This window comes from Pollicipes pollicipes, unplaced genomic scaffold, assembly GCF_011947565.3.
Source record: "Pollicipes pollicipes isolate AB1234 unplaced genomic scaffold, Ppol_2.1 Scaffold_6686;HRSCAF=7923_pilon_pilon_pilon, whole genome shotgun sequence".
Classification (NCBI taxonomy): Eukaryota; Metazoa; Arthropoda; class Thecostraca; order Pollicipedomorpha; family Pollicipedidae; genus Pollicipes; species Pollicipes pollicipes.
In genome coordinates this window covers 9,571,531-9,599,210 of record NW_023596921.1, presented here as the reverse complement: position 1 = coordinate 9,599,210, position 27,680 = coordinate 9,571,531, and the positions used below count along the sequence as shown (strand labels likewise).

The 27,680-nt window shown below is 48.7% G+C and overlaps 2 protein-coding genes and 1 long non-coding RNA gene across 3 annotated transcripts; all 3 read left to right on the top strand.

Annotated features, from left to right (window-relative positions):
• Nucleotides 1–13,447: 13,447 nt before the first annotated feature.
• LOC119107426 (uncharacterized) lies at nt 13,448–17,690 on the top strand. Its single transcript, XM_037230860.1, has 4 exons — nt 13,448–13,800; nt 15,726–15,995; nt 16,675–16,869; nt 17,441–17,690. Exons 1-4 carry the CDS (start codon nt 13,574–13,576, stop codon nt 17,688–17,690), a joined length of 942 nt encoding a protein of 313 aa, XP_037086755.1. The 5' UTR covers nt 13,448–13,573.
• Nucleotides 17,691–18,110: 420 nt separating this feature from the next.
• On the top strand, nt 18,111–23,467 carry LOC119107425 (F-box only protein 21-like). The gene is made up of 7 exons (XM_037230859.1): nt 18,111–18,340; nt 19,715–19,850; nt 20,181–20,372; nt 20,678–20,815; nt 21,554–21,685; nt 22,289–22,394; nt 23,160–23,467. The coding sequence occupies exons 1-7, from the start codon at nt 18,195–18,197 to the stop codon at nt 23,465–23,467; spliced, it is 1,158 nt and encodes a 385-aa protein (XP_037086754.1). The 5' UTR covers nt 18,111–18,194.
• Nucleotides 21,629–23,218, top strand: LOC119107880 (uncharacterized). Its single transcript, XR_005095286.1, has 3 exons — nt 21,629–21,685; nt 22,289–22,394; nt 23,160–23,218. It is a non-coding gene; the product is annotated as an uncharacterized LOC119107880 (long non-coding RNA).
• Nucleotides 23,468–27,680: the final 4,213 nt, after the last annotated feature.

Here is a 27,680-nt window from a genome sequence, read left to right as displayed (position 1 = left end):
TATAAAGTGCAATTCACGCCCATAATATTTTGTTTGGTTGCATTGGGCATACTTTATGTTTATTACGAAGCTCCTATATGGAGTTTGACGTGTGTAATACCCTGATGTAGGTTTTCCAGCATCTTTTGTAATTCTTGGTCATCGTAATGTCATAATTTCAAATGCATCTTTATTACACAGACATACTGGAAAGTGCACTACATAGTGCAATTCACGCCCAGAACTGCTACTCAGAAATATTATTAAGTGATCCCCAAACGACGGCAGATTGATGAGATGTCTTGCTCCCATTCTGGCGTAGAGCGCCACTTGCGTCTGCGTCTAACAGAGGTATTTGGGTCTTTGCAGAGGGGCTGCAGCTGTCCCCGGATCCCCAGCCAATCAGCCATCAGGAAGTGGGTCGCTTCTTCACCCGGTTCGACGGCGAACGGTATGAGCCGATCGCTCCGCTGGCTATTCGCTTCCCGGAGCCGCTGTGTGAGCATGAGACGAAAGCGAACTTCGTCGAGTCTTCGACAGATGGAAGCGACAGCGAATGGGAGGACGACGTTGGAGATGAAGAGGAGGATCGGAGACCCTCACCGCCCACAGTGTGGATGGGCGTTTGGCCAGCGATCCTCCCCGAGGACTCAGATGATGAGGACACTGATGGTTGAGCCGTGACCGCTGACGGTGATCCGTTGAACCACTTATGGCTATGTTTGGGCTGTGAGGAATAGCTCATGGGCGTTACTGAATACCTCAGGTGCCTCAGTTACTCTGTATGGCTGTACATATGCGTGTATGCCCGTGTAAGTGTTTGGCATGCAACCAGTCAGTGGTCTTTTTGTTTGATTGCTCGTGCTGCATTGGCGCCGGTTATCCTACGCACTCAGGGTGGCAAGTACATTGTCATGGTTTGCTATGCCTTCTTTTGTATGTGATAGCATTCTGTGCCATCGGCTGTGTATGTGATGCCAGCTTTAGAAGTGTGTGCGTGTGCCATATGTACATTTAGATGTATCAAATGATTGGTATGTGACGACTGATTTCGTACTCTGCATGCAATTTTGGGCTGTGTGATAGCTAAGCATTGATATTTAGTCAATTGTTGAGGCATTGAAGTGTGTTCATTGTCATGCCTTAGGTGGTCATCGGCTACTGCTTTCATAGCTGTCATGTATTGTCAAGCTGCGTGGTTTAATATGTCCGCTGATTACGTTCTGTGTGTCTACATTTACCGTTGGTAACTGGCAGGTACCAGGTGCTATTGGTAGCGCCGTTTTATAAAAGAACGACTTCGGGTTTTGTGTACCTGACATGGAACCATGCCCTGCAGTATTTGTAACAATGTATATGATCATGCAAAATATACTGAGAAATTGTTGCAATGTGTTCTGGGATGAATGAAAGACGGCTTTGAATAGGCTAGTATCTGAGCAATAAGAGAACACGGACACCGTAACTATGACATATGCAACCTTACTCTGCCACGGATCGCTATTCATCCTTTTGCATAGATTTTTAAAAGCATGGTGGGCTTCGGTTATATTCAACAAGCAGGAGTCCCCTAACATCGCAGAGTTCTTAGCAGATAAGTTTTGAGTGCACTTTACTTGTTTGTGGCAGCTGTTGCGTGGCATTTTTTGGATTAGCAGTATAAAGGCTTTTCCTTTTTTTGACAGCTGGCTGGGGTAGCCTGTCCTGACCTTGGCTGACTGCACTGGGTCCTTTTCGTCAACTAAGCGTTTCATCGGCTACGGAGGGCTTCTTCGCCGGAGAGGTTTAGTCATCTTTAGAACCCTATGGACGATTAAAGTCTGCTTAACCCCTCTGCGCATGTTTGACGACTGGGACCACTGACCACTTTGACCATGTCGATCGCACAAAAGCCCTCCTGGCTGCTCGATGGACTCCCTGACCGGCCAGGGACACTTTGGGCACTTATGAGTTCAGCAAATGCTCCAGGCTGCCTGCCGCCGCTTAGTGCCCGTCTTGCCGCTCAGGGATTTCGTTCTGAAAGGAAATGTTCCTCAATGAATATATTGAACAAAGCATGAAGCATGATGAAATCAGGTCACTTATAAGCATGAGTATCGATTTCCTAAAAGGTTTGGGGGGCCGGATTGTTAGGAGTCATCATTGGGGTGCAGATCAAAAACCTCTCTTACTTCATGCCTTATACATATATTATATATATATATATATATATATATATATATATATATATATATATACATAAGCACTTCATACCCTTCTAAAGCTTATTTGCGTAGCCACAGAAATCATAGATGAACACCTCGCAGATTGCATCACATTTTTATATTGGGACCTGTTTGCGTGCCTTTAACGTGCCTCTCCTTGGCCGACGTCACGTACGGAGGGTGGAAGTACCCGCCCCACTACTCCGGTGAGCTGAGCTTAGCTCCACTGAATTAGAGCGTCGCCTAAGAGATTTGTTTGGTGCGCGCTCGGGTGTGCGGTCAAATTGACACCCCCAATGGTTTTTCCAGAGTGGTTTCTGAACGACGTGGCGTAACCGCGCCAAATTTTGATAGTTGTGGGTAAATGAAAAGCAGATCGTTTAACATCCAAAAATTTAGATGTACCTTGTATGGTTGCTGAGCTATGGCAGGTCAAAGTCAGGCTTTGGTTTCAGCAAAGGCAATTTCTAGGGAATCGTCCAATCTGATACAACAACGGAGTGTCTGACGAAGCCATACATCTCTGAGGTACCTTCTTAGGTACTACAGATATTGAATGAGCAAATTACGCTGACCTGAGGTCAGGAATGTGGGTCAGACCAAGGTCACAATTGACCTAATTTATTACTCTAGGCCTGGCTGTATGGGATGGATTGTGGTGCTCATTTTGAATTTATTGACAGCAGAAACCGCATTGTACATCTTCCGTTGACTTCCTAGATGTCAGAAAAGGTCATGGACCTAAGATGACCCGAGCCTCACTGAGAAAGGGGAAAACAACCCATGTTTCTGCCGCGTTTTCTACGTGTGCTCGTATGTTTTAAGACGTCTGGGCTACAAGACTGCTACGGAGGCTGGAGTGTTGGTTATAATTTGTGTCGAGTATTTTATGTCAAATCTGCTCATTTTGTCCGGTTAAGCAAAGGAAAATCACTCCGGACCGACTCCTGCGATGCAACAGTCGATGCAAACGTACAGAACAGGATGTTTGCAAGAAAGAAACAAACGGGCGGCGCACAGATTACGGAAGGGAGCGCTGTGACAGACAGGACGGAGTTGTGGCCGCAGTGCCGGGCCTCTGGCTGAGAGTGGCAGCCGTGGGAGCGGGCACTGCACCGGACTTGTCGGGCGAAGCTGTCCTGCACGCGACAGACGGAGCTCCATCCGTCTGTGAAAGACCGTGAGCCCATGTTGTCTTAAAGTGGAATAATGAGTCGATCACAATGGTGCAGCTGGTTTTAGTCGAGGGTACATTTGGTTGTAGTCGGAGGTGCGGTTGGCTGTAGTCGGCGATGCGGTTGGTTGCAGTCGGATATGCAGTTGGTTGTATTCGGAGGTGCAGTTTGTTATGGTCGGGCTGCGGCTTACGTCCCTGGATTACTGGTGGCGTATGTTGGTGTGTTTCTGTCCTGTGGCCTCTGACTGGGTCTGGTTGCGTCTAGGATGCAGCAAAAAAGGCGAAAGACGTGGGAATATGAGGTCGCATCATTATCTGCTCGTGTGAATGAGATCACGGCCCAAGATCCGTTTCACCCTTTATCGAAACAACCGAAAGCCTAAATTTGTACTACTTTTCACCCCGTAATTGTGTGAATTGCCACGGACTATACGATGGCGCGAGAAATCTGCCAGTGAAGAGTGCTGGAGCCTGGCAATATTCACTGCGACCATCTCCCCGCGTCGCGCAACTGTGACTTGAACCCTGCCCGTGTGTGACGACGCCCCTGAGTTTATGTGGCGGCAGAGAAGCTGGAGGCCACTAACAAGGAGCGTCAGCAGACGGCGGCCGACATGCAGGCCCGCTGCGCCGCCATCGAGACCCAGCTGGGCGCGCTCGACGCCAAGCGTGAGCTGCTCGAGACCCAGCTAGCCGCGACGGTGGGTCAGACGGCGGCGCCGCCCGCGCCTGCGGCGCTGTCGGGGTGCACGCCCCCCGGCAGGTGACGGCCGGTGGATGCTGTGCGTGTCACGCCGTCAGAGCGTGCATGAGTGCCCTGCAGAGTGGCGCCTCGCCGCCATGCTGCTCTTCTCTAGATCTGCGACGCACGGTGCAGTGTTGGCTGGCGGTACGCCGCGCCTGCTCACGTGTGGGTCGTCGTTGTCCCCCTGTCCTGGTGTGGTGGGTGGATGTTTGCGCCGGACGATGGGGGGGGGAGGGGGAGGGGGCGTACCCGATGCGCCGACTGCTGCCGCGCCCGATCACCGGCGGGCGCCCCTCCCTCTCCCTTGGCTGCCGGCGGTGTTCCCGGCGTACCCGCTGACAGCCCGCCCCGGCCGCCAGGAGCGCGAGAAGGAGGCGGCCTGCGGCCAGCAGTTGGCCGCCCGCCAATCGGTGCTGGACGGCTTCGACCAGCTCATGGACGCCGAGCTCACCTGCAGCGTCTGCTCCGAGATCTTCTTCAACGTGAGTTGGCGGCCGCGACGCCGCACCGCTGTGGCCAACCCGGGCGCCGGCCCGCTGTCTGTTCGAAAGCACAATATTTCTATGATTTCACGACGCGTGAAACGCAGGGTCTTTGGCGTCCCTGGTGTCGCAGTCTTACGTCGATTGTAGGACCTGCATCAAGGAAAGGGAAGTAGACGCAGGTGGGCCCAGCCGTTCGCTCAACTCTGTAGGGGTGTCTGCGTCGGGACACCAGTGCTCATCGCCGCCGCCGCCGCCATCTCCGGCAGGCGCTCACGCTGAACTGTACGCACACGTTTTGCGCGTCGTGTATCAACGAGTGGACCAAGCATCGCCCCAGCTGCCCTATCTGCCGCGAGCCAGTGACGTCACGTACCCGCAGTCTCGTGCTGGACAACTTCATCGACGGCATGGTGGCGCGCCTGGGCGGCCAGGCGGCCGAGCACCGCGCCACCGTGCGCCGCGAGCGCGAGGCGAGCGGTGAGTGCGCCGCGCTCCACTCGGGCGTCGTGGGAGGACGTGTTCATTGGTCGGGTCGCGTCGGATCGGGTCGGGGGCAATGACTTCATTGGTCGCCGTTCACTTAACCGCATAGACGTTTGTAGTTGTCGCACATTGGCGAGTTTAATGACTGGATGCGGTTGTGCTTGGGTGTAGCTGTGTGTGAAGTGTTTGGGGTGGTGTGTAGGTGGGTGCAGCCGTGTTTTCGTGCTAGTAGATGTGCGTCGTGCGTGTGCTTACTCGTCATATCCTGATGGTCGTCGGCAGAAGTGACTCGGTGATTTTGACGTGATCGTGCCTGTAACAGCGGCGGCGGCGGCACGGCCGGCGCCAGCAGCGCGCGGAGGTCACGCCGCCAGACGTCGCCAGCAGCACCAGCAGCAGCGCCAGCAGCTGCAGCAGCAACATCGGCAGCGGCAACAGCAACAGCAGCAGTGGCGGCAGCGACAACAGCAGCAGCAGCAGCAGCAACAGCAAGCAGCAGCAGCAGGCCAATCGCGGTGGTTTCCGTGGCGCCACGCCGCTCCAGACGCGCGCCACTGCCGCCGCCGCCAGCCGGGCTGGCAGAGGTTAGTGTGGTCTGCCGCCACCAGTTGTGATCAGGGGCTTGCTGTCTCAGTGTTAAGACGTCCACTTTTCAGACTCGAGCTTCATTTTTTTCACGTACAATCACGACAAGCGTGTTCATACGTCTTGTGCATCTTTCCTGTTCCGGCTGTGACAAGCTGGCGTTGCCTTGCTTCAGGGGCAGCGGCAGCGGCGCGCGGCCGGGCCCGGTCCGCGCAAGCCGGTCGCCAGCCGGCTAACATCGACAACGAAACGCTGGCGGCGGCGCTGACGGCGGCGCTGGCGGCCGGCGCCAACCCCACCCACCCCATCGTCATCGACGACACAGGTGAAGTGGCGTAAGTGAGGGACGGCGACGGCGGCCTGCCCTGAGCTCCAGGCCTCCGTCCGTATTCCTGCCCGCACTCACGTCCTTTCTGTCCTTGTCCGGCGTTTTGGTAATGCCATCCTGACCCGCCGGTGGTCCGGTCCTGCTGTTTCCTCCCCGCGCTGTGCCTCGATCTTCGCTCTCCTGAACCGGCGGAGGGCCTGCCCGACGCTGCGGACCTCCCCTCCTGGCTGTACCCGGCGCTCTTGTCCTTGCGTTCCCCTCCGTACTCAGAGTTCCACACCTCCGCGTCTCCCCGCCCTCAGGTCCGGCCATACGCACATTTGCCTGCTCCCCGTATGAAGTGGCCTTTTCTTGTCCCGCCCCGCCGTCCGTCGCTGTTGCTTTTTGCGCCCTGCGCTGTTCGCCAATCTGTAAGAGTGTGTGTCATGTGCGTAGAGCAGGTACCACAGGTATGCCCCAGCTTGCTGGTGGGCGCGGTGCTTGTCTTGGCATGCGTGTGTCGCCCTGTCAACAGTTGTATTGTGCGCACACTTACCGCGCCCTTCTGTGCGTGGCAGCCTACTACCTGCAGCACAGGCAGTGAGTTTGGGCCCTGGCCTGGCCGGCGGACGGGCCAGTCCTGACGGCTCGCGGCACCCGGAGCGCGACTGGGAGACGGCCAGCGAGCGCTCCGCCGCCGCCAGCCGGACCGACGCCAACTCCGACTCAGACCGCGACTCGGACTCGGCAGACTCGCGCTCGCGGCGTGACTCCGGGTCAACCACCGGCGGTGGGGATCGCTCGAACTCGGACGCGACGACGCACGACCCTAGCTCCGACTCGGCGGAGTCGCGCAGCCGCAGTGACTCCGAGTCGAGCGGTGGCGGTCGGGACTCGGACGAGCGGGATGGCGGCACCTCGGCCGACAGCGGCACAGTGCGGGGCTCGAACTCGGGCGACGAAGGCGGTCGCGGCGCTGCCAGCGACCTGGGCACAGTGGACGGCGCCAGTTCGCTGTCGGCCGACGCGGCCAGCGAGAACGACAGTGATTTCAGCTTCACCACGTGGGCGCACGACCGACGCTGGAGCGACTCGGGTGACTCGGACGCCTCCGTGGACGGCACCGGCGCCTACTACGGCGGCTACGGTCGCTGCTACGTGTGCGGCCGGCGCGGCCACTGGGCGTCAGGCTGTCCGTTTCGCTGAGGGGCCGGCGCCGGCGCGTTGACGGCGGGCGGGTGCCCGGATATCTCCTGTGGCGGAATTCGAACGATGCGGCGATGTCAGGCTGTTATGGCAAGTATGATGCCCCGGGCTGTGTGCTATGGTGCCTAGAAGAGATGGTTGTGTTCGTCAATATTCGGACTCACGATCTTCAACAGTCCGAAAGAAAAGACGCTATTGGCTGACATTTTGTGGATCGCCTGTTGAAGCGGTGTGACTACGTTTTCACCCCACCAGCCCGCTGTGCCGTCCGTGCTATTTATTGCGTTTTAATGGAAGGTCAAAGTGCAAGTCGATGAATAAATACTCTGTTGACGTTGATTGTAGTGGTTCTGTCTACGGGAAGATGAACGCGAATCGTTTGTTACCGTACAGACAACTGGAGCCGGCTCGTCGGTCATAGTCGAACATGTCACAGCTACCAGCCGTGGAGTCAACGCGCTGTGGGCGGGAGCGGGAGGACGTGAGGGTTCTCGCAAGGCGTTTCTTAGACGCACCTTTGCCCTGCCCTCTTCCCTCGCTCCACTTGTGCCCGGAGCCTGGGCACATGGTGCAGGGCCGCAGTACAGCGGCGCGGCCCTGTCGGTGCCGGCGGGGCGGCGTGGACTTCATATCGTAACCATGGCCGAGCCGCCGATCCAGCCGGATCAGGCGTCGGTCCGCAGTCGCGATCCCCCTCATACGCGCAGTTACGGTACAGAAGCACAAACACACGGCGTTGGCCACTTGGGTATTGCGAGTGAGGCGCACAGATGTACGCTGGTCACGGGTACGTAGGAGAGGCGATCAGACGCGGGAGAGCTGCAAACCACAGCACACCAGCTGTCAACGTCGTGCTTTGGGGCTTGGGCAAAGATCAGGCTCTACCGGCCCTCGAGATGACCGAACTGCAGTAACTGCGCACACTATGAATTCAGTGACCCCGCGTTGTATACGCTTTATGTTCGAATTCAGTGACACCGTGTTGTGTACAAGTCAACCCTCGGGTTGACATCCAGTACACTGGCGGCTTAAAAACGTCCGCAGTGGTCTAAACGACGACCATCATTGAAATATCAAGGGAAGATTGATATGCCATGGCATATTTCATTCACCTGTAGCACGAATGATAATGCACAAAAAGCGACACAACACGACACTGTGTCTTTGCCATGCCTTGGACCACTCGAGGTAATAGGATAACATGATGGTTTCCTAAACTTGATTTTTTATCACATTAAAAAAAGAACAGTAGCAGTTGAATATGTAAGTAACCGGACCAAAAAAAGTCCATAACGGTAAGACGTGTCGTGTTGATTTAGGTCTTCTATACGTGATCAAAATGTTCGGCCTCGACGGCTCAAACACACATAAATGCACTCGGCAAACTGTTCACAGAGTTCACGTACTGAACCATGGGGATCGCTCGAAATTTGTATTCTCTTGTTGCAGCTACAGCTGTCTTCACAGGCGTGGTCCTGTAGGTCAGCCAGCAGAAAGAAGTTGAGAGCTAACAGGTTGGCGAATGAGCCCGCCCTATCCTCGCCCACGAGGCTCTCCTGCGAGGAGGCCCCGGAGCTACCTGAAAAAGACTGTCATCTTCTAGGAAATCGTTTAATCTGATGCCACAACCATGTGTTAGACGAAGCCATGCATCACTGAAAAGCTTTTTTAGGCAACACAACAATTGAATGGACAAATTCCATTGACCTAGGTTCAGGTATAAAGGTCAGACCGAGGTCAAAACCAACCTGTTTTGTTCCCCCAAGTCTTGCGGTATGGGGTAGCTTTTGGTGCTCATTTCGAGTTTATTGACAGCAGGAAACGCATTACATATCTTGCAAAAGGTCGCCAATCTAAAGTGACCAAGGTCAACAATTTGTTTTTTTTTTTAGCAGCATACTGCTTGGCGCAATCGTTGTTGCTTGTGCAAATGCAAAACTCAAGGCAGCCTTGTATGATTTCGGTCACCATGAGCTTCGAAAGGTCAAACAAGGTCGTTCTCGAGTCACTTTGGACACGAACCCGAAGTTTGAGACCCGAAGGTTATGGTTTAGGAACCTCAAACTTCGACCTCAGTGATTTTATGTACAGGAAAATACACCCTGCGAATGCGTAGTCTCTAGGTCTCTTAGTTTCTGAGATCCCAGCTGGGTCAAATTGACACCCCACCCGAGCGAAGGGTATCCAACCGACAGCGGGGGCGCGTCTTAAACTTGGATGTGTAGAGCTTGAACCACGTGAGCAGGGACACCGGTGTTTATGGTCCTCACTTCTGTGAGAGCGCCCTGGAAGCTGTGAGTGGCGTTTGGTGTTGTGTGGTCGGCTGCTCGGTTGCCCAGTGGTATGTTCCAGATAATCAAAAAATTCGTTTTGTAAGTTTCGTAATGTGCACAGTATCCTTTTAATCAGCAGAAGCACGAGACGAACTAAATTCGATTCACTGGAACATTCAACAAAATATCTTGTTTAGCCTTAGTGGCTGGTACTGCCAGGAGAAACCCAACAGCAACTCAAAATCGCTGCTCTCTCGCAGTCTTCTGGAGTAGCGTCGGAGCAACGCCATCTGTGGGCACTTGCGGCGTCCACTACGACAGTGAGATGCTGTGTCATAATGCGGCTGTTATTTCTTCTCGAGCAAATAGCTTATCTTTGAACCAAACCAAGATAAACCATTGTTTGATCACATTTTCACGTCCGCCAGCTTAGATTGATTTGATACATTTACACTCGCGTGCCACATTTAACACGCGGTCGGGTGGAGCGGGGTCAAATTGGCCCCCTCCCCTAGGGTCTGTCCCAAATGGTTTCCGAACGGCGCGGCGTAGCCGCGTCAAATTCTGCATAGCTCTTAACAATTGAATAGCGGATCGATCGACATAAAAAATTAGATGTACCTAGTAAGGTCGTTGACCTATGACAGGTCAAAGTCAGGCTATGGTCACAGCGAAGTCCATTTCTAGGGAATCCTTGCAATCTGACGAAACAACAGAGTGTTAGATGTAGCCAGACATCTCGGAGATGCCTTCTTAGGCAGCACAAATATTGGATGAGCAAATAACGTTGACCTAATGTCATGTATGCAGATCAGACTAACGTCATGGCCAACCTGTTTTATTACACTGGGGCTTGCTGAATGGGATAGTTTCTGGTGATCATTTCGAACTTATTGATAGTAGTAACTGCGTTATACATATTCCATGGACTTCTTAGAGGTCAGAATATGTCATTGACCTAATATGACCCGGGTCAGCATTTGTTTTTAGAAACACACTGCCTAATGTAATCTTTGTCGCTTATTTAACTGCAAAATTCAGAGCAGTCTTCTATTATCTTGGTCACCATGACCTTCAAAATGTCAAACAAGGTTACTGACCTTAGATGAGCATGTGACCTTTTGCTTAGAAACAGTGATCTGGGGTCCTGGGGGCACTTTGGAGACCAGCCTGGGATTTGACATTGTCTGACCTTATTTGACCCGAGGGTCATGACCTAGGAACCGCGAACTTTGTCCTAAGTGAGTTCACGTACAGCTCCATACATCCTGTCAATTTGGTGTTTCCAGCTTTCTTAGTTCCCGAGACGGTTTTGTACGGGCGATTTCACGTTTCTGTACGGGCGTATTTAGCATAGACTTTTACGGTTCTGTACGGGCGCATTTTCGAATGTTAAAGATGGAGTGTGATTTTATTTGACATGCTTTGTTCTGTCAACAAATCAAATTTTGACGAAACCTGTACAGTCAACGGGTGCTCACCAAGAAAAAGCCTTGAACGACGTTAAACTTTCATCATTTAATAACGTGGGTGTTTTTCAATGTCGCCCTTTGTGACTGATATTGTCGTAAATGGTGTTACTTCTCCTATCTGGAAGCCAAGGATCATTTCTTTCAGTGAGGAGATTGAATGTGACACGCGAACGCGCATCTGTAATATCGATTTCACACTACCAGCGTCACATTTTCAGGAGCTGTGAGATGTCTGAAGAAACCTCGGTGAAATACGGACGTCCGTCTGATATCATACAAATTGTCACAACGCTGAAATACTAAACATATGTCCAGGGCACCCCAAGTAGCATCTCCCAGACTCATAATGACATATTGTCATTTGACATGTCATGTGGGAGACAACGCGAAATGCATCCGGCAGGATGTATTTTGCTGACTTCCTTTGGCTTTGCAGCATATTACAACGCCTTTGTGCCGTTTTATGTATCTGTCATCTATCTTTATGTTTAAGAGCCTCCAAAATGCGTAAATATGAGCGTCACAAATTGCCAATAAACGAAAAACTGTACGAGTACATGATACATTTTTAGCCTAATTTCGTTCTGATGGAAGGAGTTTTTAATTTTCGCTGACATGCGTGTTACATGCATGTCAGCATACGTGCATACGTATGTCAGCATACGTGCATGTCAGCATCATGCATACGTAAACATGCATGTTACACGTGCGAGGTTGTTATTTCCAAGGTTTGGATGCTGCTGGAAAACGAGCATTTAAATGTCGCGGTATAATATTTGGTGGCTGGATGGAGCCATCGAGGTGAGTGTTTGTGCCAAATTTTGCGACAATCAGAGGAGTCTGCGAAGGTGGAAAAACGATCTTCAAATGTAACGTATTTAATTTGCATATCACATTTCGCATGATTAACTGTCATATGACATGTCATGTGACAGACAATGCCCAGATGCATCCTGTAGGATGCAGCATTCGTTAGCCGTGGTTTCATGTTGCGACGCTGCTGGTGTCGTTTTCATGCATATGTCATACATCCCATGCTTGAAAGCCTCTAGAATGCGTAAATTTAAATGTCACAAATTGCCACTCAACAAAACTGCACACGTACATGATGTGATTTTTTGTGCTAAATTTCAAGCTGATCGAAGGAGTCTCGCTGTCTTATAGCTGGCATCCAATGTCTGTATGGCAACGCGTGCAGGGATGTCATTTCCAAGTTTTCAAGGCTTCTAGAAAACAAACGTTTAGACGCCACGATCTTATATGTGGTGGTTAGGTGGATCTTCATGAGGTGTATGTTTCTGTCCAATTTGAAAGCTTTTGGGTGCCCAATTTTTATGACCTTGAACTTCTACAATCGCGTATGGGCGTGATTTCGAATGTGATAGGTGGAAGTGGGATCTTTTATATGAGATGCTTTGCTCTATCAACGCGCGTGTACTATCAATAAATCAAATTTGGCCAAAATCTGCGTGGTTAGCGAACGTTTACCAAGAAAAAGCTTTCAACGACGTTGAACATTGATGATCCAATGGCGCGATTGTATTTTAATGTCGCACTTTGTGGCTGATATATTTGTAAATGGTGTAACTTGCCGAATCTGGCAGCCAAGTCTCGTTCATATCGGTGAGTTGACTGAATGTGACACGCAAATTGAATCTGTAATATCAATCTAACATGGCGAGCGTCACATTTCCAGCAGCTGTGAAATGTCTGTGAATAAACCTCGCATAGATACGGGCGTCTGTTTGATGTCATACAAGTTGTTACAGCGCTGAAATTCTGCACATATGTCCAGGACACCCTAAGCAGCACCTCTCAGAATTAAAGTTATGTGCGTCTTGTGTTGCACTCAGCCAAATGGTCTGTAAACGGCATGGCGTGGTTTTTAGCCCGCCAACATTAATATATTCGTAGAAAAGCCCACGCGCTAAAAGTCAACTCGCACCATTGTTGTTGTTGCGTGAAATAAATGCAAGAGAAGCTGCGCGAGCAAAACTAACGCACGAAAGCAAAGGACCATAACCATAACCAGCGAAAAAGTGGGTGAAAACCTGTGGAGGAACAGATCTGGCAAATAGAATGGGTAAGGTTCATGATTTTAGTTCCACAACGAAAACGACAGTGTCCCACCCCTAAATATACATGATCCTAATAGTGGTGTGTTTAAGAAGCCTGCTATCTATACTCAGAGTTATACGATTGTATTCTTTTTTGCCCAGTTTTCCTTTCCTGCCCAGTAATCCAGCATAACAAGGATTAGGAGAGATTTTGAGGTGGTGGGGGGCGGGCTGAAATCAGCATTGTTGGGCATAGGCCACGTAAAAGTCTAGGAAGTATCTCCCTTGGATACAGTTCCTTTACCCGTTCCAACTAAAATAGAATTGAGACTCTGACTGCCGTTCCAGCGCGCACGAACATTTGCGTCCGGTTCAGCCACGCCGCATCAGTTAAACATCACCGCTTCTCATTGGAAGGTTTTGAACGGCCTCGTCCGCAACGTGCCGCAGGTCTCTAACCGCCAACCGCCGCATTTGACTTCCGTTTCCATTCCGGCGCTCCGACGCGTGTTTGTATTCAACACGTTCATCCGTGCAAAGCTGAATGTGCTGAGTTTGGTGACTACTTTCGATATCTGAAACAGTGCACGTGATTGTTGAATGCTGCTGATGGATGCGATGGAGTTCTCGAATGAGGAGAAAGTGATGCATCTGGTCAGCGAAGACAAGGATGTTGAGAAATCTCTGCTTTCCCTGCCAACTGAAATTTTGGAACATGTCTTGTGTTTCCTGAGTATAGAAGATCTTGTATCTGTATCACAAGTATGCAGGAGGCTTCACGATGTCCATACCTCAGAAAAAGTATGGAGATTCGGATTTATGTCCAGGTGAGTGGTCTTGTTAAGGTGTCATTTTGCTGAGAATGTTAGCTTTCCAACACTGAAGATTTGGGGTGCTCCTACAGCTGACAAGTCAATGGCAGTTATAATTATTGCCAGATGGAACACAACCAGAACAATTACACAAAAGTACATCAGTTTGATGTATATGTATATGCATATGCATCCATAGTTGTGGCTTGAAGGGATGTCAGCTACATCACTATCTGTACCAGCAGTTGTGAGCAGTACATCCTTTTTATGCAAACATAACTGACTGCAGAGTATGTAAAATGTATGTAAATTGACTTTTTGATTTTTTGTACTTATTTGTGTATACATTTTCAGTTTTTATAGTTTTTGTGAGGTTAGAGAAACATTGAAGGTCAGACCATATGCAAATCAAAGGGAGGTAAAGTGTCATACATGTTGTATTGATAATTCTTACAAGGTATATCAAGCTTGTATTTGCCCTGGGTGATTTTTTTGTCAGGCAAATGTCACCATCATGAAGAAACATGCCTTCCATTTACCAAATGTGCAATTCACATACAACACTAAGTTTGGGGTCGTGTTGCCATACTGTGTGCGCTAGGTACAGTACATGTGTTTAAAAGCAGTACCTGCAAATGCAGTGCAGCTTATAAGTTAGGTTGTAAAGCACAGATTACCAAATGACTGAGATAGTGACACCCCTGGTCATAGCAGTCACTTATGGTCTTCCTCATCAACCTCATTTGGGCCAGTTTTCACTTATTTTTCATTGCCTCATGGTGTAGTCATTCCAACAAGATGCAAAGTATTTTTTGACATTGTTTTTTCCATGCATCATGCTAAACTATTTCCTTAAGCAAAACCTGAACTATCAGCAATGAATAGCAGTCACATGGATGAAACAGTGAATGGGTAGAGAATGTTGATGGATGCAATAAGTGCAACTCCAAATCAACAAGTGGATAGCATTTTGCCTTTGTTTTATTGTTTTAAAAGGCTTGTTCACTGTCTTTTTCATAGTCTAGGTTCAGGTACAACAGTGTACCCATAAATGTAATTTGCTGCTCTTAAGTCTTTAGTGTTGACTTTTCTTCTAATTTTTCATATCACCGAATTATGCCCCAGGACGGTTTATCCAGTTTTGCATTAACAATTTCTGTCAACCAATGTTGCAGTACATGGAGACTGGGGCTGAGAATGAGTCAGCTGTTTGCAAACTCATTGGTGGCATTATGGCATATTGAAAGTCATATGGTGTCATACTTTATGGCAAGGTGCTCGAAATCATGCTCCTCATTTCTCGCCATTTCCAGAGAGGGTCTACATGCACTGTAATGTTTCAAAGACATCTACCACTTCTTTATTCAATCTTCATTGTATTGATCCACAGAGTTTCCCTCCAAGTCACTAATTCCATCTCTGAAATGCTTGTCAGCATATTCAACCTGCTAGTGGGATGCTCAAAGCACTTGATCTATCACTATCCTGTGGGGCACTCTGTCAGGGTATCTAGATGACTATGGCCAGACTATCTCAGGTTCATGCAGCATAATGTTGATAGAAGTAACATTATCATTGCTTTCTGCATCATATTACAAACTGTTGCATTCATGCATACTACCACAAGTCTATTTCAGGATTTTAATTTCAGTCAATGCCCCCACCTTGTCAGATGCCTGTTTTCAGTTGCTTTTCAGAGTTAGCCATGGCGAAGGTATGGGAGGTTGGCAATTTGCAAAACATCATTTGATTGTATGCATCACTGCTCTCTGCATATTCCTTGTGAAGATGGTATTGATTTAATCACCCTCACTGCGCACAGTGCCTTGGCCAGGATTTTCTGAGACAAAAGCGATTCTAAGCCACGTCTTCCATCTAGTAGTCCTCCTCCCGAACCCCCTTTTCGCCTCAATGGCGACGCCGTTGTCTTTTTTTCGCAGGTACCCGCGCTTGGTGCAGCCCTCGTGCCGACCTGCCTTGCTGCGCGTGTTTGAGCGGTGCGGATGCAGCTGGCGGCGCACTGCGAGGTTCCGCGCCTCGGCTGGCCATCACCTGCGTACAGCCCTAGCCAAGATGGCTGACAGATGCTACACAGTCGACTGCCTGCCGGATCCCGCCATGGAGGAGTTCCGCAAGCTGGTGCCCGTCCATGGTACCCTGTTCAATCGGGATGCCCTTCTGGAGATCATCTACTCGCGCCAACACCGTCCGTAAGTTGGATTACATAATCGGTGTGCTGTGGTCTCGGCAGTTTGCTTAGATTGATAAAATTGGCCAAGCATAAATTGCAAGGCACATATGTGAAGCACTGCCATGTAGTATCTACTTCACTTGACACGTCACGTGCCACGTCACAATTTTAAGGGATATGGTGAAGATCACCCAGTTACTGAAGTGTAGATTTCTTTGCACGCCATGCTGGTTGTTTGCGAAGCTTCTGAACTTGTTGTCGTTCCAAACGATAATTGAGTCGTATGGAACGCCGGCGGTAATTTGTGAGGGACCGTGCTGTCCTTGACGACAGTCTCGCCTTTTCATCTCAGTTTTAAATGACAGTTGTATCTCGGATATGTCTGTGAGACGGCACCAAGAATGGCTCAATTTCTTACTCCCAAGTGCCACTGCCATGCCTTGCTCGTGACTTAACGTCGATCGTCGCACCGTGCCAGCTTGTCTATATCGCACGTACCAGGCTGGTTTATCCACCATCACCATCATGCACTTATCGTATGTTCTGTTATCACGTAGCTAATGTAAAGACCAAACCAGCCTATTCGCTCCATCAGTTAAACTCATTGACTTGTAACTAAGCCCCGGACGTCGCACTTTGTTTCGGAGCGAGAAAATGCTGTCTTAGGCACGTGTGTAACACTACCCGCTTTTGGGCAGGGATGATGACCTGTCTGTGCGCTACTACGCGCGGATGCTGTTCCGCGAGATCCAGCGAGACGTCGTGCTGCTGCCCATGTTCCGGGAGTACATGCAGCGGCCAGTGCAGCATCTGAACGTGCCCGAAGCCTTCTATCTGATGAGCCTCTGGATGGTTCCGGAGCAAACCGACAACCGAGAGTCCAATCTCCAGACGTGAGTCTTTTATCTCTTTTTGAATCGTCCGATCTCCTTATGGAGTCCTAGGATTTGCGCGGAAACATTCTGCCAGCTCGGTTGTGTTTCTGATGTGTATGAAGGTCATGCTAAGGGGTGCAAGTTTGCATATGTCAAATCCCTTTTCTGTGTTCATTCGCGCGGATGACACTCGATTGCAGGCCGATGTTGTCTACGGTTATCGAATCCACCTTTCCCTTTATCACTTGCTCCAGCCAAATACCACGATGTGTTGTGCTTTGCTAGAAAGGCGTCACCAGAATTTGACATGGATTCTAACAAGCGATTTGGTCGAATTTCTTGTTGTTGTTTTTTGGTGCTGAATGTGGTATTTGTCCGTGCTGTTCAAACTGCGTGATCGCCGTGATCGCGTATATTATGTATCGCCGTCAGGGCGATGGCACACAAGGCACTCATCTCTCCCATTGCTTACGTCTTAGCTTTTTAACGTTCGTATCCCTGTCTCTTGCTCCCCCCCCCCCCCGTCCCCCGGAACAAAGATGAACTCGGATGTGCACGTGCGAGTCTTGACCTGGTGTGGTCTCTGCAGTTGCTACAGCAAGATCGCCGGCTTGGTGTTGGATGAGCTGCGTGGACGGCTCCCCGAGCACCCGGCCGCCGCCTGGACTACGTGCAAGAAGAACCCGTTCGGACCCACGATGTGGACAGATGACCAGACGCTGAAGCTTCTGAACGCGATGAACGTCGTGCTGTATGACCAGCTGGCCCTGATGAAGGAGGGCGGACCGGAGGACGGATCGGCTTCCGAATTGAGCACGCTGGTAAGTGGATTGCAATGAAGATTAATCCTCGTTCCTTGCACGTTTGAATGGGTGAAGTCACGCACAGGGCATGTGGCAGACTTCTATGTCCGATCTGTTTTTGTTTTTTTGTGTTGTTATCAGTGGTGGGCTGTGACTTGCAAAACAATGCTGTCAGCCATACGTTCCCGTCCGTTTGCCTTGAGGCGTATTGCTGTGCTCCTTCCAGATGGCGCAACACCGAACACGCTATTGTGATGTGTGCACAATCTCGAACGGTGACGGTGATGATAACCATGATTAAGCGCTTGCTCATGCGGTTGTCACCAACATGTGTTGTGTTGGCTCGGTCAGTGTGGTTTAATTTATTGTTGTTTACATTTTCTCGCTATGTACTGGTACATCTCAGTAAACAGTTGTATTGGAACCTACTGCTGCGTTTATGAATGAATGGGCTGATGGGCTCTTCGTTCTGAATATGTGTAGGTGATTGGGTTGCATGAAGCGCAACGCATTCAATGGCTTGCCATTCCTTTTCAGGTTATGTACCTTCGTCGCCACCTCCACTCCGCGGGATCCGGGACGCAGACTGTAATGGGGACAGTCTACTCCTCTGTAGCCGGCATGCTGGGCGTTAATCTCCACAACGTGCAGTTACCGCACAGCTCGATGATCTGCTGGCACAAAGCGTAAGCATTGCCGAAGGGGGCGTGGGAAATGAGTCTGTTCCTCTAGCACTATAACGGCATTGGGACAGACTGGTTGTTCAGGTCATGGGTTTTTGGGAGCTCCTGCTTTATCAATTGGTGTCTAATAGCCTATTTTTTTATTTTTTTGCCATAGGTTTTGATTTCATTGCCATAGATTTTGAACTTCTGTGATTAGTTGTGCACTTAACTATGTTTCCTTGAGCAAATCACATGATGCGAATCAGTGATGTTATGCACATCATGTTTATGTTGCTTAAGAATATCGTGATTCCCAACGAATTTGACAACTATATAATTTGGCTGTGGATGATTTGATCACGTGCATACGGAGTATGTTCATCTTATTATTTGCCTAATTTTGCATGTTGGCAGTTAACTCATGTTTTGTAACTGCCGTGATCACACATGTTTGGCGAACTTCTAGCGTTCTTCCTTACATCTTGGTACAAAGCTCTGGCATGTATTCCTGAATGTCTAGGCATGTTTTCAATGTATAGCAGGTGTGCATAATGTGTAGACAGTACATATGCAAGCCGGGGTGTTTTGGGTGCTGCAGTGAATTGTGATATTTGTTAATAAGGAATGTCGCTAATTGGTTAAAATGTAAGCCTCATGGGCGATTGGATTCCTTCCGTGTGGGAGGCTTATGAGAAGCTTGCTTTGTGCTAAAATAAAATGCAAGATAAATAGATGTCGACGATTATAATGGCATCCCTTGCAATGTAATAGTCATACCAAACCTTGAAATTTGCTACCATAATAGTGGAAAACACCTTTTCCGTGTACACAACTCGTCATCACGTACAAACGTTGCATATTTTGTTGGAGTGGATTGTGTTTGTCATTCATGATCAGTGCTGCACGCAAATGAAGTGAGCAATTAAAAGCGATGGCACTGTGTTACATGTCATATTTAGCTATTGACCTTCTTCCTTTCCTTCATTAGAGCTTTGATTACTTTCCAAACTTTTTCTGACAAGAATACCCGAATTATCACCGGCGTGATCAGCCTTATCACATTTTCTCCGTTGCTGAGAATATGTATCATCTTATCTTGTTTGACATCTTGATTTTCATCCATTCATAATCACAGTAGCATGCTTTAAACACAACATTCTTATCGCATAAACTGAATCGCATTTATTCACAATGCGTTGTCGTTTTGTGTAAATTCAACATAATCATGCACTGACTGTGCTTGTCTTGCCTTGTTTGTTTGTCACTGTGCTTGTATGCGTGTTTGTTTGTGACTGCGAATATCTGTGCTGTACAGTGACATATTCCTATTCACGTGTCACCTGTAGGAATTCACACAGTGTGTGTGGTAGGCCTGACGTGCATCTCCTCTGGCAGGGACGGTGAAGAGTACCTGTTCATCGACGTTGTCCGCCGCGGCATGCGGCTGTCCTGGGAGCAGGTGATGGAGGAGCTGAATGCTGATCACCCGGAAGTGGACCTCCAGATGCTGGAACCCTTTCCCAGGGCAGGGGTGCGTAATGCATGGGATGTTTTCAGATTCTTGGACAACATGCCCTGTTACTTATGGAACTCATTGATATTTGAGAAGTATTCCATTTTATTTAAAAAGCGCGTGCATGACTCATTTGTGCAAAGAAACCTGATTGAATAGAGACCGACTCATTCTTGGGCTGGGAGCACGGGAGTCCCAGGTTGAGTATTTTGTGCTCTTACATGAATCTATGAGAACCAGCAGTCTTGCGACGGCTTGTGACGAGCCCTTGTATCTGTACGCTCTCGTGTGTCCGGCGGTGTGATTGTGATACCAATCCTTGTCTAACGCAGTGTATTGTGTTTGCAGCTGCTGCGTCGCCTCATCAATGGCGCAGTCCATCCGGATGTCCGCCGGCCAGGGACCGGCTTCGACCTGGTCTCGTTGGAGACGCTGGCCTGCTGGGCCCGCAGCGACTGCCGTCCGAACACGGCCGCAATCGTTGACCTGATGTCGACGATGGCTCGTGCCCGGCCCATGTACACGCGCCGCCTGTTGCAGGTCAGTGGTCTTGGATGACGCTAGAGCTGGGCATGTGTTTTGAACAATTGTTGGAAAGATGCTTCTGGGTCACTATTATGTGCGCGATGAAAATGTGCACGATGGGTGTGTAAGATACGCATGTGACTTTTTATATGCAAGGTGACGTTCTGGTCTCATTTTCGGTTCCCAGAAATCTCCAGCTCGTAAATGGCCTGTAATCGAGGGCTGTGCGCTGCGCCCGTGATGGTGCAAGCAAAATAAATGGCGATATGATGAGAAGTAACTAGTGATACCTTGTTTTCACTGTTTTTTCCTCCCTGCAGCAATTCGTCGAGACTAACGGCTCGCTCGTGGCTGAGAACGAGAGGCGTGGCCTGGAAGCGCTCATGAAACACTTCAAGAGGATGTACAAGCGGCTGGTGCGCTCCCTAGACGAACAGGAGGCTGAAGTGCAGGAACTGGTAAGAATGAATTGGATTTGATCAAATCGACAATAGAGGGAGTTAATCGTGTAGCTTCTCTTAATTCTTTGCTGAGCTGTTCATATGCATGTGGTGATGTGTGGGAGGTGGAAACGTGTTTGCGCGCGCGTCAGTTACGTGGTTGATTGTCATGGCGTGTTGTTATGTATAATGATATGCCTGCATACTTATAAGTTGGCTGTATCTCTATTTGGTAGGGTTAAATAGCTATGTGAAACAGGTTTAACCCCATGCATAAGCATCATAAGCATTGTAAAGTTGTGATGCAGGTTTAATCATTTCGTAGAAATTCATTTCTGTACGGTTGTTTTCTTCCATTCACTTTCTGTAATTTCTTGTGCAATTTCCTGCAGACCTGTGACCCGGGATTCGTTCCTGCTATGGTCCTTTGTGACCACTCGTGCACCACTATATTGTCAACCTGTTGTCTGATCTATGGAATGTATCATTCACTTCTCAGTTAGTAACGCTCTCATTTAGTTTGTAGTAAGTTGACCTCACCTCATAATTAACCTATATGGCGCTTGTTTCGAGCATTTATATATGTGCTATTTTCTCATGTTACTAGTTTCTGGGCTTACTGATGCTCGTTTTCGTCTTCTCAGCTCATTTTCTTCCCAGTTATTTCCCGCGTCCCAATGCCCATTTTAAATCCTGATGGCCCATTATCTCCTTGTGTTGTGTGCAATACCCTCATTGTCTTTATCCGTGTTTCAGGCGGACCTCCGCGCGGCTGGCCGAGCAGTGGGCGACTACCGGAGGCAGTTTGGTGTGGGTGACGTCGTCACGTACGGCGACGGGTTCCTGGCTGTGGTGTACGGCTGCTCACCATACTACGAGATCTCACAGGTAGGAGCGATACCAGTGGAACTGTCGTACATGGCAGACCCTGTCTGAGGTCATTTGTCCTATTGTGTTGAGAATTGGTTTAGTGAGGTGTTATTTTCTGAGGACTCAAAGGAACTGTTTTGTACTGTTGTTACTTCTCTCAGGGCAAGCCAATCACCGCATGCATAATCATTGTTTAATTGTGTGACTTGTGCTATACGAACCCCACGACCATCGAAGTTGTTTTCTCTAATGGAGGATATGCGGTGTTTGTAATATTTTGGTATTTTGTGTGTGTACTGAGATCAGGTGTAACTTTGCAATGTTCTGTCTGTCTATACATCGTTTTGAATGTGTGCCCTCGCTGTATGGCAAACATCTATTGTGATTTCATACAAGTATGTTGCAGTGGTCCCATTCCCTTCTTGATTCGAAGAGCCAATCAATGCATCAGTGATAGGCACGTAAATGTACCACATTGTTACAGTTGTGGCTAGACGCACGTGAGCTCTTAAATGGTATTCCTGCGAAGTCTCAGTGCCCCCCCCCCCCCCCCCCGCCCTCATCTCTGACGACGGCCGTGCGGTGTGAGTTATTGTGCTGACTCGGTGGTGGTGTTTTCAGGACTGGACGGCAAATAGTCGCGTCTGCTCCGGGCTTCAGCGGGGACACAAGCAGCCCTTCTACAGCCTGCTGCTGGAGGGTGACCGGTTCGGATACATGGCTGAGGGTAAGCAGGCTCTTCAAAGTGTTCTTCACTCTATTGGAGTTTTTACATGGACCCTCCCCCTCCTGGTATTTGAATTATGGACGGGGTGCCATAAATATTTTGTTTCGTTGCATTTGACATGCTTTATGTTTTCACGAAACTCCTATATTCAGTCTGGCATGTGTACCCTGATGTACCCTGATGCACCCTGATGTAGGTTACCCTGATGTAGGTTTTCCAGCATCTTCTGTAATTTTTAGTCGTTATAATGTTATGATTTGAAAGGGATCTTCATTACACAACCATACTGGGAAATGCACTATTAAGTGCAATTCACGCCCATGACTGCTACTCAGAAATATTCCTAGGTCGTCCCCAAACCGCAGCAGATTGATGAGATGTCACAGATGTCATTACACATCCATACTGGGAAATGCACTATAAAGTGCATTTCACGCCCATAATATTTTGTTTCGTTGCATTGGGCATACTTTATGTTTATTACGAAGCTCCTATATGGAGTTTGACGTGTGTAATACGCTGATGTAGGTTTTCCAGCATCTTTTGTAATTCTTGGTCATCGTAATGTCTAATTTCAAATGCATCTTTATTACACAGACATACTGGAAAGTGCACTACATAGTGCAATTCACGCCCAGAACTGCTACTCAGAAATATTATTAAGTGATCCCCAAACGACAGCAGATTGATGAGATGTCTTGCCCCCATTCTGGCGTAGAGCGCCACTTGCGTCTGCGTCTAACAGAGGTGTTTGGATATTTGCAGAGGAGCTGCAGCTGTCCCCGGATCCCCAGCCAATCAGCCATCAGGAAGTGGGTCGCTTCTTTACCCGGTTCGACGGCGAACGGTATGAGCCGATCGCTCCGCTGGCTATTCGCTTTCCGGAGCCGCTGTGTGAGCATGAGACGAAAGCGAACTTCGTCGAGTGTTCGACAGATGGCAGCGACAGCGAATGGGAGGACGACGTTGGAGATGAAGAGGAGGATCGGAGACCCTCACCGCCCACAGTGTGGATGGGCGTTTGGCCAGCGATCCTCCCCGAGGACTCAGATGATGAGGACACCGATGGTTGAGCCGTGACCGCTGACGGTGATCCGTTGAACCACTTATGGCTATGTTTGGGCTGTGAAGAATAGCTCACTGGTGTTACTGAATACCTCAGCTGCCTCAGGTACTCTGTATGGCTGTGCATATGCGTGTATGCCCGTGTAGGTGTTTGGCATGCACCCAGTCCGTGGTCTTTTTGTTTGATTGCTCGTGCTGCATTGGCGTCGGTTATCCTACGCACTCAGGGTGGCAATTACGTTGTCATGGTTTGCTGTGCCTTCTTTTGTATGTGATAGCATTCTGTGCCATCGGTTGTGTTTGTGATGCCAGCTTTAAAAGTGTGTGCGTGTGCCATATGTACATTTAGATGTATCAAATGATTGGAAGTGGACGACTGATTTCGTACTTTGCACGCAATTTTGAGCTGTGTGATAGCTAAGCATTGATATTAAGTCAATTGTTGAGGTTTGAAATGTGTTCATTGTCATGCCTTAGGTGGTCATTGGCTATTGCTTTCATAGCTGTGATATATTGTCAGGCTGTGTGGCTTAAGATGTCCCGGTGATTACGTTCTGTGTGTACATTTATCGTTGGTAACTGGCAGGTACCAGGTGCTATTGGTAGCGCCGTTTTACAAAAGAACGACTTCGGGCTTTGTGTACCTCACATGGAACCATGCCCTGCAATATTTGTACCAATGCATATGATCATGCAAAATATACTGATAAATTGTTGCAATGTGTTCTGGGATGGATGAAAGACTGCTTTGAATAGGCTGGTTTCTGAGCAATAAGAGAACACGGACATCCTGCCTATGACATATGCAATGTTACTCTGCCGCGGATTGCTTTCCACCTTTTTTTGTATAGATTTTTGAAAGCATTACGCTGGGCTTCGATTATACTCAACAAACATAAGTCCTCTAACATAGCAGAATTTTTAACAGATAAGTTTTGAGTGCAGACAATTTGTTTGTGGCAGCTATTGCGTGGCATTTTTGGATAAGCGGTATAAAGGCTTTAATTGACAGCTGGCTGGGGTAGCCTGTCCTGACCTGGGCTGACCGCGCTGGGTCCTTTTCATTACCTAAGCGCTTCTTCGGCCATTGAGGGTTTCGCCGAAATGATTTAGTCACCTTTAGTCATCATCTTTAGTCATCTTTATCCATCGCTTCATCATATATATATATATATATATATATATATATATAAATATATATATATATATATATATATATATATATATATAAGCACTTCATATCCTTTTAAAGCTTATTTGCGCAGCCACAGAAATCATAGATGGAGACCTCGTAGATTGCATCACCTTTTTATAAAGGGACCTGTTTGTGTGCCTTTAGCGTGCCTCTGCTTGGCCGGCGTCACCTACGGAGGGTGGAAGTACCCGCTCCACTGCTCCACTGAGCTGAGTTTAGCTCCACTGAAGTAGAGCGTCGCCAGGGAGATTTGTTTGGTGCGAAATCTTAGGTGAACGTTTAACACGCGCTCGGGTGGGGGCAAATTGACACCCCCGAAGGTTTTTTCCAGAATGGTTTCCGAACGGCGCGACGTAGCCGCGGGCAACTTTTGCATAGCTGTAGAAAATTGAACAGTGGATCCTTTGACATAAAAAATTGCATGCGCATTGTAAGGTTGCTGACCTATGGCAGGTCAAAGTCAGGCCATGGTTTCAGCGACGGCAATTTCTAGGGAATCGTCCAATCTGATACAATAACAGAGTGTTTGACGAAGGCACACCTTTCTGAGATGCTTTCTTAGGCACTACAAATATTGAATAAGCAAATTACTTTGACCTAAAGTCAGATATAAAGGCCAGACCAAGGTCAAAACCAACCTGATTTACTACTGTAGGGTTTACTGTATGGGACAGTTTGTGGTGCTCATTTCGAATTTATAGACAGCAGGAACCGCATTATACATCTTGCATTGACTTCTTGGATGTCAGAAAATGTCATGGACCTAAGATGTCCCGGGTCGACATTTGTTTTATCAACATACTGCCCAGCGCAACATTTGTCGCTGATTCAAACGCAAAACCCAGAGCAGTCTTGTATGATTTTAGTCACCATGACCTTCAAAAGGTTAAACAAGGTCACTGACGTCAAATTGGACTTTGACCTTTTGCTAAAACAGTTTCCTAGGTTCTGGGGGCACTTTGGTGACCAACTTAGAATGTGAACTTTTTTGACCGTATTTGATCCAAAGGCCATGACCTAGGAAGCTCACACTTTGACCTAAGTGAGTTCACGTACAGGTCAAGACACCCCGCAAGACACAAGACTCCCTGAAACAACACCCCCGAATGATCGAGTGTGCCACAGTAGCTTAACAAATAGGGCTCCCAACAAGAGCGTAGGGCCCTCCATTCCAATGGAAAAAACCGAAGACCTTATGTGAACGGCCCCAGAATGATAGAATGTGTCCGAACAGCTTATCAGAAGGAGCCCGAGAAGAACGTAGAAGAACTCTTTTCTAATAAGAAGTGCCCAAAATCCAGTGCGGAGGGCCCCCGAAACATGGAGTACACCCGAGCAGATTATCGGGTTGGCCGGACAGGAGTGTAGGGCCCTAAATTCACACACCAAGACCCAATGTGCAGGGTCCCTGGACAATGCAGTGTGGCGGAAGCGGCGGACAGATGGGGTCCTCGACAAGAACGTAGGAGCCGTTTAAAAAACTGCACCTGTTCGGCCGGCTATGGGCCCCCGTAGCCAGTGGGCCCCTTCTGGACCCAACGGATGGGGACAGCCCCGTGCTCCCCACCCCCTCTGGATCCGCCCCTGCTCATCTATGTCATTAGGCAAAGAAGGCTATCCAGCTTCACATCATCATTTGTTCGTTTTAACATTGTCTTTCCTGGGAAGGCGGAATTCTATGAGCGGGTAGGCATTTTGGTTCATTGAGGAGGCATTTACCCCCACAGCGTAGATGCCAAAATACCGCCTGGACATAGGCTGGCGAGAATTTTGAAAGTGAATCAATGGCTCACAATGCGATAGATTTTTCACGCGCCGTCATTTCGCTGGCTGCTCTTTAAGAAACAACACTTGTGGTAGCATTTCAGGCATAAACAATATCGGAAGCCTGAAACTGCCAAAAACAATGTGAAAAGGGCATAAAACTGGAGACTCTCATTTCAAAACCAAGCCAGACAATGAAGGTCCCTCTGTCATATATTCCTTATCTGGGACCTGCTTCTGTCCGCTGTCGGCGGCCGCTGCCCTGACCCGGCTGTCTCTCGCGTGATTGACTGTGAATTGATCGCATGGCTGCTTTGTTGCATGTTTCTGGATCAGCGTTACCGCTAATTGATACGCAAAACATATGCTGGACACCTGCACCAATATCTCTTTCCGAATGATCTTCCCTTACACCACACTGCCGCAGAAAAAAAGCTTCCGGGAGGCTGCCTGACTTAGGTATGAATTGGTCCAACGGACATTGAACTGATCATCATTCAGCGTAGCCGACTTGCTCTGCTTTCGGGTGTGGGCAGGGGCGTAGCCAGACCCTTGCCAAGGGGGAGCACAGGGTTGACAAAAGCCCCTCTTATGATGCAACCCCCCCCCCCCCATAAAAACGGATATAGCTTACTTGTTAACAAGGGACACCGCTTTCTTCGTTTTATTGTTGTTTTTACCTTGTGTTCAGAAAAGAAGCTAGAAGCTGTGTGAGATTTACGCGTTTGTATTTTGAAGTCAATAGACTGCAGAATTCAGGCATTGAACGACCGCATGGAATGAACCACTGACGCTCTTAACTTGCAATGGTATAGTGGACGCTTTGTAAACCGATTAAAGAGGCTTTGTCAGAACTGTTTAACTGGGTTCTACAGACATTAAGGGCATCACGAAGGCAGATTGTAGATCGATATGTTTGATCGAATATGAAGATGAAAACTTGATTGTGGATAAAATGGTTATCAGTGTGAATTAATATGCCCAATCCATGATTGTCTGGAAATGTTCAGCATTCAGTCAGAATCGATTAGTGATACAATTTATGTAACTTAGTTTTTTAACATGCGCGCTCTCAAATCTTATCAACGAAAACCACGACACCAGACGTTGTAGTCTCCGTAGTCCGCGGAGCGTTAGCCCAGCGTCTAACTCTTAGCCGTAATCCGCCGGTGAACAAAAATGATGACGATTCTGAAACAATTGTCTTCAAACACCTAAATCGATTAGTGATGCAAGTTATGTGGCGCAGTATGGAGCATGCG